At 44.7% G+C, this 15,801-nt stretch overlaps 2 protein-coding genes across 8 annotated transcripts in view; both read left to right on the forward strand.

The window, feature by feature from the left end:
* LOC147740917 (membrane-spanning 4-domains subfamily A member 8-like) overlaps positions 1-9,278 on the forward strand; it is a 244,366-nt gene extending 235,088 nt beyond the window's left edge. For all 3 annotated transcript variants that reach the window (XM_086952198.1, XM_086952199.1, XM_086952200.1), the window contains 3 exons: positions 2,175-2,309; positions 7,380-7,505; positions 8,602-9,278. In XM_086952198.1, the coding sequence (XP_086808324.1) occupies positions 2,175-2,309; positions 7,380-7,505; positions 8,602-8,727 (387 nt within the window). In that variant the 3' untranslated portion in view covers positions 8,728-9,278. The remainder of the gene's footprint in view (positions 1-2,174; positions 2,310-7,379; positions 7,506-8,601) is intronic.
* A 3,929-nt stretch (positions 9,279-13,207) lies between these two features.
* Positions 13,208-15,801, forward strand: part of LOC147740919 (membrane-spanning 4-domains subfamily A member 4A-like) — a 151,534-nt gene continuing 148,940 nt past the window's right edge. The window contains exon 1 of one of the 5 annotated variants that reach the window (XM_086952201.1): positions 13,208-13,416. The gene's annotated coding sequence lies outside the window, so the exon portion shown is untranslated. Of the gene's footprint in view, positions 13,551-15,801 lie in introns of all 5 variants that reach the window. The other 4 variants (XM_086952203.1, XM_086952202.1, XM_086952206.1 and 1 more) reach the window with 4 other exon arrangements.

Here is a 15,801-nt window from a genome sequence, read left to right on the forward strand (position 1 = left end):
TGCTGCCCGATTAGTGGCTTGAGTCAAATAAACCACCATAATTCACCTAACAACCTAGTGCATGTCAGCACAATAACGGGTCAAGAAGAAAGAGAAAAAACCTTTTAAAACATCAAAATAGGAGGTTACAACGTCACAGCTGTCTCCGGAAACAGAAGTGAGGGGATTGTGGACAAGCACAAGCACTACTCAAGCATCTCGCAGATAAGAATGGGACCAAACGTTGGTGGTGCGATGTTGCAGGGATTCTGCACATTCACAGAACTATGAGCAGGAAAACAGGACTTCAGTGAATAGGAATGTGCCAACCTACCACATTAGTGCCAAACATCCCAAACCGACTAGCTATAGTGTCTTATTCGTTCTCCTCCAAATATCACAGAGCTACAAATGATTAGAGAACCCAGAACACAACACTCCCGACTCTCTCAGGAATAGCGGGAGCAAGACGTACTCTTTTGCTCACTCACTCATTCTTGTCCACAATGAGACAAGGCAGAGTCACTGAAATAGTTCAAAAGGTTTATTTTAACTAATGTGCTCTAAAATACAGAATACGTGCCACTACTAGCAGCAAAATGCATAAACTCAGCACAGTTAGCATTGTTATAATTCCATATGATACAAAGGGAGAAGTCATTTAATAAAGATTGTGGAAATAGGGGCCTATAGGCCTGACCACCCTCCCCTTGACTAGAAGAAGTTTATTTTATAAAAAAGGACGATCTCTGGACTTTGACAGCAGACCCCATACCTTAAAGCCTGGATGTAAGGTTTACATCATAGGAACAGCAGCGCTCTTCTCCATGGAACGGCTTTCTCCAAGTGTGTTAAAACAACATGCAACAACCTAATATAAAAGCACAAGTCTTCAGTATTGCAGCTGTGTGTAGCATGTTATGTCTAGGTTCTTGGGACTGACCGGAACAGAATAACAAGGGGCATTTTTTATCGACCTTGCACATCGTGTTCAGACTAAACTCCAGGAAAGGCAGACAACACGAATGCAGGCCGTTCTCATACGAAAGACACAAACTGATTCTTGCAAAAACAAAGTCATGTAGTAACGTGTGCAAAAGCAGCATCATGGCAGCGCAGCTCATGCTAACTTAGCAATGTCGACAATGTCCCTAAGGGCCCCATAACACTCTTAAGAGCGATATAACAGCTGCACTTACTATTCCAACTTCATCTCAATCTAAGGTACATTGCATAGCCTCTAAATCCTACCCTGCCTCACCTGCAATTCCAGTTGTGTCCCCATTTTTTGATACACTACTAGCTCTACTTGTTCTGCCTATCTTGTAGACGACACTCAGTAGCTGCATTTCTGTTGCCGGTCTTCTAAATAGCCAAAACCTTCTGCATAAGTTGGCATTCTAACAAACCTTTGCAAAGAATCCAACTGAAATTACACCTATAGTTGGGTACATTCTAGTTGTGCGGCCACCCAAAGCATCCCATTACAATCACACCTTCAGTTGAGGTACACTTTAGTCAAGTCCAGCCCAAATCATGCCAGTACATTTGGCACCTTCAGTTGCAGGGCACACCAGTTCAACTCAAACCCAAGACATACCATTGCAATCACACTTTCAGTTGATGGGCACTGTAGTCAAACCCAGCCTGAAGCATCCCACTGCAATCACACCTTCAGTTGAGGGACACTGTAGTCTACGTGCAGCCCAAAGCAACCCATTGCAATCACACCTTCAGTTGAGGGACACTGTAGTCTACCTGCAGCCCAAAGCAACCCATTGCAATCACACCTTCAGTTGAGGGACACTGTAGTCTACCTGCAGCCCAAAGCAACCCATTGCAATCACACCTTCAGTTGAGGGACACTGTAGTCTACCTGCAGCCCAAAGCAACCCATTGCAATCACACCTTCAGGTGAGGGACACTGTAGTCTACCCCATTGCAATCACACCTTCGGGTGAGGGACACTATAGTGCACCCCCAACCTTGAAGCTCCACATCATCTCCTTCCCATCTCTAAGCTCAAAGTGTGGACATGGCTTTCGATATCAGCTCTTCCTCCAAGTCAAGAGACATGTTATGACACCCCCCACGCAAACATTCAACCCTTGTTTGATGCCAATTACAAATCTTTCTCAGACCCGATACTTACGCAATCAAACACTCTTCCAACTCTACATCTTTTTTCTCCTCAGGTGGTCGGCAGCCTGGTGATGAATATCTTCAGCTCCAGCGCTGCAGGAATCAGCATCATTTTCTGCTGTGTGGATCTTGGAAATTATTATTATTATGATGAATGTTACCCCTACGAGTGCTCATATTCCCATGATGTAAGTATACAGGACCTTGAGACACACTAAGATTGTCAACTATCCTGTGAGACCAGGAAGAGATAGTTGTATTTAAAAAAAGACTGTCATCCAACACTTTAGAAAAATAAACTTAGCTCCAGTAAGGGCTGTCTTGAGTGGAGATGCCAAGTTTATTAAAAGCTCCAGAAATATGAAGGGGCAAGTCAGAGATAATAGCATCCCAGTTGCTGGTGGGTATGGGGCATCTGTGAAGTCCTAGGCTGTCCTCCCTGTGCAGGGCAGTGCTGTCAGCCTGTGCCCAATTTATGAATGACTGCCTCCAGGCTCCGAGGTGCGAAGGGTCCGGTGATTTCCACCTGCAAGTGATCAGTTGTTTGGCTAACAATAGACCCAAGTCAATCAGGGGCGGCTCTAGGCTCATGGCATCCCTGGGAAGGGAGCAAAGGTAGGGGGCCCCGGAAGAGGGGCTCCCTATCAGCCAATCAGGAACCAGGAGGAACGCAGGCGCGGAGGCCAGTGAAGAGGTGGGGGTCTGGGTGTTTGGAAGTGGAACAGAGCCGGAGGCCGCCAAATCCCTGCCAGGGTCCGCCACGCAAATATGTATTCATCCTCAGAGGATTATTATATTAAGGATATATATTGGTGTGGTGGCCCCTGGGGTTTGGCGGCCTTGTGCAGGTGCACAGCTTGCACATGCCTAAGCCGCCCCTGAGTCAATGAACCGAGACACGAGCTTCTGTTTCTTGCTCCTGCAATAGAATACCAGAAGGCATGTCAGTGCAATGCGCTAGGCGGCTCATCACTCCCCACCAGTAGGTGAACATTACGCTTTATATGTACATTTTATGTTATGGGGCAAGTTCTGTTTGTGTTTACATGAATTCCCAATTATGGACCCAAAGAAGAGGAGGAGGGCGCAGGGTAGGACTGCCAAATATGGCAATAAAGCAGCGCCCAATGGGCAGGTCTAACAGGTCAGCGTGTGGGCTGGTTTTTTGACTGCATGTGGGCCTATTTTATGGTCTGCTGGGGTGGTTTTTGCTGCTGATTTGCCTGACATTAAAACAAACATTGACTGCAGCAAGCTTAAATCCATGTAGTCTCCCATATCTTGTAAAACACTTACACAGCTTGTATTTAGACGTTCAAAATTGTACCAATTTACAAGCGTTAACCACTGTTTTAACTATTTAATTCACTTGTGAGGCCCCTTTTATTTCGGTACCTGGGTCTATTTTCTTTCGCAATCAGCCGATGGGAAGGGATGAATATTCTGCTCCATCTGCCTTTGCCTGCCAGGGGGCCCTGCTCGTGTCTCATACTTCCTCACTCTGGATAGTTCTCTGTGTGGGGTAGCTAGCTTTGATGTTAAAGCTCAGCAAGCTGCCAGTCACTCTTGCTGGGGCATTCATCACCTAAGGATGTGTGACTACTGATATAGGGGGTCACTTCTGGAGCCAAATTACCACTGTCTGCTAAAATTGTTTTGCCTCTTCACTAGACTTTTCACTCCAAGGGAGATTCCTTCCGGCTGGGATGCTGGCTGAGTCCTTGGTGACTGAGAGAATGCATGGAGTTACAGAACATGAAGAAGCACTGGGACAAAGATGAAGCAGGAATATTCCCACTAGAGCATGCCTGTCTTTGTTCCAGGCTCAAAAAACAGCAGACTTACAGTGTCCACCAACTGATAGTCTTTGGACAGTCTTCAGATGAGAGGCAGTCGGATCTAGGAGTTGCTGTCGAGATGAATCTAAGGAATTAGTTCACTGGATGACTTCCGTCATGACCCACCTATCAGAAGTGGTCAGCAACGCTACTCAACTGTCCTAGTCGGTCAGATGGTCCCAAGGGCCAAGATTTAACATGAAACATTCAAGTGACCACCAGGAGGACCACACAAAGGACAGCGGAATGGACACTCCCCTCGTCCTTTGTGTGGTTTCTCACCAGAGCGGGAGACAAGGGTCCCTGAAATGGGCCAAACTGGTTTATGCATCAAGAGTACTTCATTGCAGTCTGGTGGCGCTCTGAAGCCCACACCCAACCAAATTCTAAAGAAGAGGTGGTCACACCTCTCCTTCACAGGAAATCCTTTGTTCAGCTTCCCCTGCCCGAGTTAAGCTCATCAGCACAGGGACAGAACTATTTCTAGGGTCAGCAGCAGCGCAGGCTGGCAGGCAGACCCTGTAAGGCTACACAGGTAGGCATTGGAACATTCTCTAAGGAGCCCCAGAATGCATGGTATCATGAAACTAACACTTGAATCAGTGTAGCTGCATGATTCCAACATGTTTGATACCAAACATGACCACGTTTGGAGCAGCCATTATGTAGTTGGACATGTCAACTTGCCAGTGGCCATACTTTGTAATAACTGCCCCGCACTTACAAAGCCCAGAGAATGAAATCCGTGGTTTGTAGTGCTACCTTTGCTCATGCAGGAGTTTCCATACGCTTGGAACCATGCACCCTGCCCTTGGGCTGGTGGGCCTACCTTAGTGGTGACTAATAGGTTAAAAATGCATTGACCGGGATATAAGGGAAACCTTATATTCATAGAGAAAGGTGCAAACACCATTTCACACAAACTGCAATGGCAGCTCTGCAGACACAGTTTGAATGGGCTCCCAAGGATGGTATAATATATGCTGCAGCCCATGGGAGACCCATGGTGTACCAATGCCTTGGGTACCTCAGTACCATATACTAGGGACTTATAATGGTTCCCCAGTATGTCAATTATGGGGTGTACATAGTACTTACCAGAGAATTTAGAGGCGAGAGCACTGCCCCTGGGGTCCTGGTTAGCAGGTTCCCTGTGAACTATAAAACACACTGACACCAGGAAAAAAGTGAGGGTATCTATGCCAGAAAGATCCTACTTTCCTACAATGGTGAGGGAAGGATATGTGGTCAAGGGGGACCGGAGAACGTAAGAAGCGCAAGAAAGGTAGAATCAGGTTACTGTGCAGGCCTATGAACCAGGAGCCTAAAATGCAATAAAGATAATGACAAAACCAATAGAAGATTGGTGGGAAAGAAGGTGCAAAATTGAAATGGAGAATTATTTTAGAGGCATGGAGAGGAGAGATGGAGATTTAATGAGTGGGTGAAAGTTGGTTTTAAAGGAGAAGGATGAGTGATGAATAGGAAGCAGAGATGACTAGGGGAGAGGGAAATAGGGGATGGAAAATGCAGGTAAAATGAAGAAGGTAGGAGGATAATATGCTGGCAGAAAGGAGAGGTATCTGGGGAAGAAGTGAATGTTTTACAGTTTGTAGATGGAGACTGAAGTACCAAATGGCATCTGACAACCTGGTAAGAGATGCTGATGACTAAGCAGAGCAGTCGCAACAAACCAAACCTCTTCAGTCAGGTTGAAAGTGACTGTCCATCAAGAGATTTTAAGGTAAGTATTTTTGTGGCTTCAAGTGGAAGTACTTCCTGGTATGTTGTGCTTCAGTCCACTACTGGTCATACTGTGCTGTGTCACACTACAACATAGGCTGTTTTCCATATCACAATAGAAAAAGGTATTTATTTCAGCCAAGGTCTCTTTGCAGCTTATCTCATCCAGTGTCTTTGTAGCACTATGGTCTACCAGTTAATTCTATTGAGAACTTTAGTAGACAAAGGAACTGATTTGAATCTTGATGGTTTATGTACACCGTCACAAAAGCGATGGAGTATACATACTGTCAAGACTGTGGCTCAGCCGTTAAATTTTAATGTCTCCGCCTTGATTAAATCCCTCTAACAGCACACGGGGGCAGGGTCATTATAGGCAGACATCTCATTTTGACCCTCCTGACTGAAATGGGTGGAATTAGAGGTCAGTTTTCACTGCCCATCACTGCCAGGAAATTCCTGGCGGTAGGAGGCAGTGAAACCTGCTAAATGCTCTCCTCACCATGGGAAGGACCAACACAGCGAGGGGAGCATTTGTTTTTTATTTTCAAAAAGAAAATTCCACGTTGGGTTTTCTTTTTGAAAGCAAAAATAGAAAACACTTTGTTGCATGACTCTGTCATGAGCATGGAGCCCTGCACCAAACTTCAAAAAGCATTGACGGAACCACAGTAACAGCACTTCCTGCCAGTGCTTTAACAAATGACAGCCTGCTTGTTTGTAATTTCTCAGTTTGGCGGCTGGCACTTCCGTCAGGGCAGCAGAGTAATTTACTCTGACGGAGAAATGTGCCACCCAGCATTTAATAAATCAGGCTCAATGTGTCTACGTATGAAGAAGGTAAGGTAGTTGATATTTGGAACACTACAAGCATCACAAATGGGGCAAAGACAAGATGAAAAGAATGAGATATTGGACTGAAAATTAAGAACTATGTGGCCGATTACGATGGCGGGAAATCCGCGCCTGCCGGGCCGGCGGTCCTCATCGCCAGACCGGCGGGCGCGGATTTCATGCCATGGTCCTAATTATTCCCATTACCAAATTAGGATGGCGGTGGGAATAGGAAAAGTACCGCGGCGGACGGAAAGACCGTCTGCCACTTTTACGCCGGTCGACGAGTTGACCGTTCGGAAAAAGGGGTTTAATATGGTGGCAATGTCTGGAAGACACCGCCATCCATATTATGATGCAGGCTCAGAGCAGCCTTTCCATGGCTGGATTGCCGCCATGGAAAGGCTTGTGGTTCCTGCTGTTGGGGGCCCGTTGCGGGCCCCCAGGGTGTGGGGTGCCATGGGGGTACCTGCATTTACATGTACAATGTGGCAGGCACTGTGCGGTGCCTGTCACGTTGTGCATGTAAAAGCACAACAGGTATATTTTACGTTGCGGAGGGTGCTGCTAGCAGCACCGCCCGCCGCAATGTAAAATATACAGGATGCCCCAGCCACACTGGCGGGCCCATCCTAATTGAATTGGTGGGACCGCCACAACTATAGCGGCCAGTCCCTTTAGGAGGTGCGATGGCGGGCTGACTTTGTCTGCCCGCCATCGTAATCGGCCCCTATATTTCTCTCCTTTGAATAATTGCACTACTCAAAGTCAGATCTTCACTGTAAGAATGTTACATCACATCACGGTGCTAACTCTTTCTTTGCTCTGCATTGCCTTTTGCAGACTTACCGATGCGGTATTTTGGGAGTTCTTCTGCTGCTCTCATTCCTGGAGTTCTTTGTTTCTGTTGCGGTCTCTTGTTTTGGTTGCACATCGGTGTGTAATTCTTCCTCCCCAAGTGTGGCCCAGGTAAGCCAGTTGTTGACATTCATTTCTCTCCTCTCTGCTCTGTGGGCCAGCTAGATAATGTGTGTTCTCTTGTTGACCAAAGGAGTAATGCTCATAGTGCTTGGTGTAGATTATCTCTTTATTTGGGCGCTTTATGTTCACCTATTGAATATTTGAATATGAAGAATCTACTTTGGGCAATATGTAACAAGCTAAATTGCAATTGAAAATTGTGAAATTAGCAGAATTTTAGCGTTTGCAATCGCAATTTAGCAGTGTGCAATGTATCATACAAAAACCAACTCGCAAAATAAGGACTAGCAAAATTTGCGATTCCCTATTTTGCAAAAACATTTAAGGAATCGCAAATTGCGATTCCTTAAATGCAATGTAAGAAGCACAAAAAAAGTGCAATTTGGCCTTAAGGAATCGAAAAATTACCACTAACTTCAAGTTGGTGGTAATTTTTATTAAATAAATAACTTTTTTGATTTTTTTAAAGTTACATAAGTCACACATACATGCACTTAGGGCATGTATGTGCATAAAATCTGCCCACATGAATATATCAGGGGTGAAACAGGGTGTCCTCTTGGCACCCTTGCAACCCTGAAATTTAATTCTCAATTTGCGATTCTCTAATTGCTAATCGCAAATTGAGAATGTCTTCCTATTCTGTCCTATGGGCCTCCTAGCCCATAGGAATAAATAGGAAGGTATTCCTTATTTGTGAATCTCAATTTGCGATTCGCAAATAAGGAATATGTAGGATTCTATAACATTTTTGAAAATCCTACATACATAGCATTTTTGCGATTCTCTAATTGCAATTCATAAAAAATCGCAATTAGAGATTCACAAAATTTGTTTTTGATACATATGGCCCTTTGTTAAAGAGGTTTTAACATTTTGAGACATTAAATACTGTTGTGTATGCAATTATCAGTCATAAATAATGCTATTCTAGGAACACTAACGTGGTTTGATGGGCTTGATGTTCATGATAATTTTTATAGCCACTTTGTGGATAATGTCTGTCTTTAAATTGTGCATACAGCAGTGTTGGTTCTGTTTCAAATCAGTGATTGCTTTTTATCAACATACCCTTCTTTTCTAGCCTTTGTTTGTGGTTCAAAATGCCGGCACTCAAGACCCAAGAGTCCTTCCAATGCAAGCAACAGGCGTACCACTGGCCAGTGGGCAAGGGATGCCCTTGATGCAAGGAATGCCAATGCCGTACTGATTATCGACCGCGCCAGCTGCACAGGGTGTGACATCAGCACCCACCGCTGTACCACCTCCATTGTACTTCAAGGATTTGCCTGGTGATGCCTTTCAATCATAAGAGAATGATGCACCTAAGGAATCACCTATGAAGATGATATATTTTAATTTCTACAGTCAACAAATGATGAAACAGAAAGAAAACCTTTCGTTTTTTCATCCAAATCAAATTCCTCCTTTATAATGCAGTCTCCAGCTGCCCTCAGTTTCTGCTGTTTTCAAATGTTTTCTGGATGCCTTTCCCTTCCTTTTCTTCAGTGCATTTGTGACTTGTCTATTAATCTCTTGACCATCCCATCTCTTTCTGATCCCTCAGCCAAAACGTTTACCTCATGTTGCTATCTTCTAAAAGATGATCAGCTGACTGGGCCTCTCCCTCCTACCCCCCCATCATTATGATGCTTCAGTTAATAGTTTGTTTATTTTCACAGTGTTGTCTTGTTGTTTGCATTCATGTACAGCATGTTGACATTTAAAAAAAGGAAATAAAAAGCAAGTACACGGAAGCAATTACAATGACGTTGAATAAACATTACATTAATGAATTGAATAACATAATAAGACATTTCCGTAGTACCTTGGCAGGACTGGCGGTGGCGGGCAGAAGACATTTTCCTGTTGGGCCGGATGGGTGTGCGCCGGTTTTTGACCCATAGGGGGCGGTTTTGTTACTGGGGGACGGTTTTCCAGCAGTGCTGCAATATTGCCCACCTGTCACAAAAGTGGCAGGGGTGCTTAACACTAGCACCCCCCTCCTCCAGGTTCTCAGTAGCACCCCCCTCATGCCCTTGCCAACCCCGCAAGGCCCCCACCACCACCCCAAACCCGGGCCACTCGGATGGAATTGCCAGAGCTGTTTTCTGTTCCCAGTCTGGCCCTGCTTGTTTAATACAATCTAAAATTACTACTCTGTTGACACTGGGGATCTGATTCACAAAGGCAAACTTACAATTTTGTCTTTTTTATATTTTTGAGGTATTTACAAACTACAACTTTAACTTATCTGATGGAATTTTATGACTACTGAATCTCTGCACTCCTGGCAGAGACGTCGCACATAGAAAGATTGGCCTGGCCTATCGCTATATGTCGGGAGCCTCCACAGTCGTAAAATTACTATTAGCAATACTGAACTCATAGTTTGTAAATACAAAAAAAGAGTAAACTTTTGCAAAAGTGTAGGTTTACCTTTGTGAATCAGGCCCTTTGAGTCTCCAACAAGCCTCTCCATCCAAGGTGCTCCTGCCATGTAGGAATCCCTGCCCACCCTTCAGTCAGGAGGCCATCTTGGTGGAAAACATCCTTTACGCAACATGATTCTGTTAATACCGCGAGGGATTCCTTCTGAGGCAGAGTCTAGTGTTGACGTCCAGCAAGAGTACACATTTACCACACAGAGACTTTCCTCCCTCTGGTTGAAGTCCCTAGTGGAAATGAACCTCAAGGTTTGTGTCTGCAGATGGCTTTCTGGGTCCACACTGCCTGGCTATCCCTTGTCCTGGTGATGAATCTCAGGTACCGGGTTGAGAGTGATGCTCTGGGGATGGAGGGTCATGAGAGGGTAGGTGATTGAGGGAAAGATGACACAAGCAATAAGGTAGGAGACAGTCACAAAAGAATAAATAGAACAAGCATAAAGTATCAGAAAATAATGTTCTAGGTACTACCTGAAGTTCTCTGACTTGTACCACAAAGGCCTCATAGTACATAAAGTGTGATCCACACCCAGAACAGTGTTTACCAACCCGTGTAATAAACAATATTAACAATGGGGTCTGAAGGCGAAGCTTGATAAGTGGATTCAAACAGAGAAGTAATATGAGACCTAATGTAGAGAGAATGGTAAAGAGTGAATACATTTTAGAGATGTGAACTTGAAAGAGAAAGATGATGGAAAGACTATATAGTCATGGAGCACCTGAAGCGGAGGAAAGGGGAGATGGGGTGCAGATTAGAGTTGCAGTAGGAAAGAGGACAAAGTATTATGCAGTGTTTCCAACAGGTGCTACAAGACTCTTGTCTGTCATTCCAAGGTTACAGAGCAATCTACCAACATATCAGCAGCTGCATTTATGATCAAATAGCAGTAACAGTGAAACAAATCCTATATTTAACATTGGCTGTGCATTGAAGTTCTGTCTGCTGTGTACACTGTATAGTGGTTATGCCTTACCTTGGTATCCATATTTCCAGCCCTGCTGATGGTTCCACAAAAGCAGCTTTGGGGTCATTTTCAATGTAACATAAGTCACTGGACCTAGGTAGTGATAACAGAACATATACTGTTCTGATTCAGTATTTTGCATCCCCTCACTCAAGAGTGTGGTTAACTCCTGACATTGATCTGTCACTGTGAAAACATGGACTGCTTCGGACACTAACCTGGAGATCCAAGAGGTCATTAACTCTCCCTTTCCAGCAACCTGCCAGTCACAGCAGTTTAGGTAGTTGTCTGCTTGAAGATGTGAACCACTTAACTGCTTCCATGCTCATGACCGAACCGCTCCGTCATGAGCCTCGGTTGAGCTGTGCTCATGACGGAGCAGTTCCGTCATGGCCCGCTCGGCGCGCCTGCGCGGCGCAAATTCCGCGCCTGCGCTGGATGTTCCATTGAGCGGGCGGGGCGATGATGGAACCGCTCCGTCATGAGCACAGCTCAACCGAGGCTCGTGACGGAGCGGTTCCGTCACGAGCATGCGAGCGCCGCTTGGCTCCCCCTCCCCCCTAGTGCTGCGGTCAAATTGCAGCAAAGGGGTTAAACAAGATTAAAGTGCATGGCAGGCTACAGAAGACGTGTGCACAAGGGCAACACAAAACCAAAGTGAGATGTATCAAGCCAGCAAAGCCACCTGGCGACCCCTGAATGGCTTCATGAATCTGGAGTAACGCAAGGCAGCACAACTCGCTGTACACTGCCCCATGGAGGCATTCCATAGCTGGAGTGTGGGTGTTCTCAGGCATCCACCCATGGATTTTGGAGCATTCCCAGATTTGCCATTAGTGGTGGAATCCATTTTATTTAGGTAGTACTTTTGCTGTCACCGCAAGACCTTGAGAAATGACAAAATCTTGCATATTTCATACGTTCATGCTCATGGATAATTAAGGACCTTTTTCTGATTAATGATTGGATAAATGAGTGGAAACCCCGTACTGTTTTGCTGATCAACTGCCTGTCACTGGCTGTGTATTATTCATGCAGCACCTCTGTATCAATTTATGATTTATAAAATCCACATGCAACTTCTGTATTTTGAGACCAGTCTATGCTGGCACCTGGCTCCTCGCAGCTGCTGAATAATAAGATACAGTACAAATCTAACCTCCACAATATTACAGTATAGGGCCAGGTACACTAACAATCCCTGCTTTAAGATTGTTCAGTAGAAATACCTACAGAGAGTTTACTTCACTTATCTAGTCCACATAGTGTGAATAAATGTGCCATCTAGTGTAATAATATGCTGTTGTTTCTGGAACACTGTGGTTAACAGGTAAAGGCAGGTAGTAGTAACATGGCTGTATATTCTCTGTATCATTGGACAACTTGCCTTATTTAAAAGAAGAAAATTAGTTTTCAGATTTGTAGCCTTGGGTTTGTTGTTAGCAAAATGAAATATTACAATCCAATGGTTGCAACTAAATGCCCATGTGTTTTAGTAATGGAAAAATAGGTTAATGAATGGGCAACAGGCGAGGAAAGGAGAATGTTATGGGTTGCATGGCTGATGAGGGATGTTACACCGAAACCGGTCCAAGGGTGCTTGTTTCCGGTCCATGGAGGACCTGGCATGGTATTCGGGCTGGACTATTTCCATGGGGAAAAGGGTCAAGACTGCTTTGCATATGTCTTAGTCTAATCTTGAGTGCCATGGGGAGCAAACAAACAATGGATTTAGGCCCAGATCTCTGTACTGGGGTGAATGTCTGACATTGTTCAGCATTCTGTCCATCAATGGTTCTTTTTGCATGATACATTCATTTTTGGCTGTACATGAATAAAAATAAAATAATGTTGAGGCAACCCTTCAAGGACCCTAACACCCCACCAGACAGGTTCCTACACTCTTTGAATTCTAGACAATTCTTTTGGGAAAATGCACCTTGAAATACCAAAAATGAGTTTGAAGAAGTACCTCCTTAAAGCTGCCCTGTCCCTGAACCATGCATTACTTCAGGAGGGCTTGTTCGAGTGACTTTTCTTAAAATTATGTATCTCACAGATACTCATGGGCCTTGGGCTGAATGTGGGTCCCATGGAGGATTGGGGGGCCCTTGAAAGGTTGAAGTCCCACTAAACACCACAGGGTTGCAGGTGCCTGCATTATCTCACTGGCTTGCTCTCATGGCTCATGATTCATTGGCTGGTCAACACCCCTGAGGTTCTGTAGAAATGACAACAGTGTTGCCTGGAGTGATAAAAGGTCCTGAGTCTGCATACAATCAATAGCATTCTTAGTCTCTCCCTATATTTAGCTAATTATTGCTCTGCATGGAGCAAAGGGGCAAAGGTACATCTTGCTTGTACCTCTGTCCCTTGTGAATGTTAACTTTTTATGACACAAGTGTGGAGGGACAGAGAGCTGCAGCGTGAGTGGAGGGAAGGAGAACAAGCACCAAGGAGAAGTCTGCACAGCCAGGACTAAGGGTGAGCCCATCAGCACCACCAAAGCTGTTTTTTTCATAAACAATGTTTGTTTTTGAGGGATCTCTGAGTACTGACCTATTTAATCTGCCACATATCATTTAATTGGTGCCTACTGAAAAAATTTAAGAGCTGGAGTGGGGTGTGGGGCTGGACTGCTGGGTTATGTTTGAGGCATTTGTATAGAGCATATTCTGCTATAGGTATGGCCTTGTGCCCCTCATTCTGTGACATCAGGACATGGTACCACTAGGGATATTTATCCAGGGGCCTGTGATTTTTTACATCTCTCTCCTGAATGTACTTTCTACGTAGTAGTCCTAGTGGATGTGCTCCCAATTGCTTTCAACATTCATTAGGGTTTCTTTCAGCTCAAGAACGAGGTTCCCCACTGGTTGTCCAAGAAAAAGCGCGGACAATGCTATTCATGGCCAGATAAACATGGTCCGTAGAGCAGGGCAGGTTGGGTGTGGTCCTAAGTCAATTAAAATGGGATTGCATTGTTGTAACTGTAAACAATAGGTGGTCTGCCACCAGAATTCTGGCTTCCTCCCAGTGCCTAGGGGGCTTGGGTAGTTAGGTGCGTCCGCTGGGGTTTTTCTACAAGCCAAGGTTGGGCCATGTAAAAAGTTGCCCTTCCTCCACCCAATGCCCTGGTGGCCCAGACCTTTTCAGACACACCAAATAAATCCACCCAGGAGCAATACACTGGTCTATTTTCTTCGCTTTAGGGGAAAATAGGCTCCGACATCCTGAGGCCCCTCTTTGCCCACTTGCGTTCTACGGTGGGTCCCTAGGGGTGATCCTTGCTCACGTGCCCATCTCTAATAGATTTGAAACTCGGGGCACTCTGGAGGGGGTAGATTGACTACCTAGTATTGCATGTGTGCCTGAGGAGAAATTGATGGAAACAGAGGTGGGAGGTGGTACATCAGATCCTCATATCTAGAGTCTAGTCGGGGTTACTATCACGGAACATAGTTAGGCTAGATGCTAAGATTAGGGACCCAAATTGGCTACATGTTATAAAATCCTATCAAGTCCTAGCTTTTCAAGAAACATAGCCCCTCAATACCACCCCCTTTGTAGATAATGTTCTCACTTATTCTGGCCAGCGATACATTCTCCATCTGGGCGATTCAAGGCCAGGTTGTGCATTTTAATCTCTCTAGCATTATCTTGTGTGGCTACCAAGGTGGAAACAGACTGCCCTTATGTAGTAGCCACCTTAATTACTTTTCCTGACAAGTCGTTGGTGGTAATTGTGAATGTAGACAATCCTAATGGTCGCTCCCCATATTCTGAAGCCATTCTTAAGACTGGCTCAGTTATAGAGACATTTAAGAATTCATTGGTCCCTTGTGGAGCCGTTAGGGCAAGACGGTGGTTGATAATGTTTATCTTTGACTTCAATATCCATCCTTGCCAAGGACCCTATTTTGCTTTTAAGGACCCTTTGGCTGATGAAGATTCTCCACTCCACCATTTCAAACACTCCTCTCAAGAAGAGCAGTTAAATTGTCTGATCCACTCTCAGAACCTTATTATCCCCAGTGTCCAGACAGCTCCCATGTACGGCATCAGGGAAGCAGAATAATTTGTTGATCACATCTTGATTTCAACTTTACTCTTTAATTCTCTGGGGAACTTCGAGATCAAATGGATTTCAAGTTGTTTCCAAACTCTCCTCACCATTGGTCATGAGTTTGAAAAAAAAACATCAGGATTTCTGTGACTCTCTGGTATCTTTCTTTCTAAATAAAGTGGAAGTCATCTTTAATAAATTCACTTTGATAACTGCAATACAACCTTTGGGGTATGATAATTTTTATAGCGACGTTAAAAAGCGGCGGTTCTCTGAGTTTAATTTTTTCTCAGTTGACCGAGTCAGATGATTGATTCTATGTAAAAAATCAGGCTCCCCTAATGATCCCTGTAGTCCAAAAATAATATATCTAATACCTGGCCTGGTTGCTGCCCAACTGACACCTATCTTTAACGTAGTACTTTAGACTGGTGTCTTTCCAAAAGTTTGGAAAACTGACTCTACTCTTCCGTTGCTTAAGAAAGCTAACTAGAGCACCCTTGACCCTAACCGCCAGGCTGGCTTTCCCTGTAAAGATATTAGAGAAAGAAATGAATCTTCAATTATCGACTTTCCTGAATAGTAATCGATTGCTGAATGATTCTCAATTCGGGTTTCGCAGTGGGCATTCTATGGAATCGGCTCTCATTGCAGCCACAGAAATGGTCAGGGCTACAGTTGATAGGGGGATGTGCTGCCCTTATCCTTTTCAATTCGACGACAGCTTTTGATACTGTCAATCATGACCTACTGATACACCAGTTGGCGGAATTGGGTGTTGATTGGGTAGTCTTGGCCCTTTT

This window comes from Lissotriton vulgaris, chromosome 1_1 (genome assembly GCF_964263255.1).
Source record: "Lissotriton vulgaris chromosome 1_1, aLisVul1.2, whole genome shotgun sequence".
NCBI classification, from domain to species: Eukaryota; Metazoa; Chordata; class Amphibia; order Caudata; family Salamandridae; genus Lissotriton; species Lissotriton vulgaris.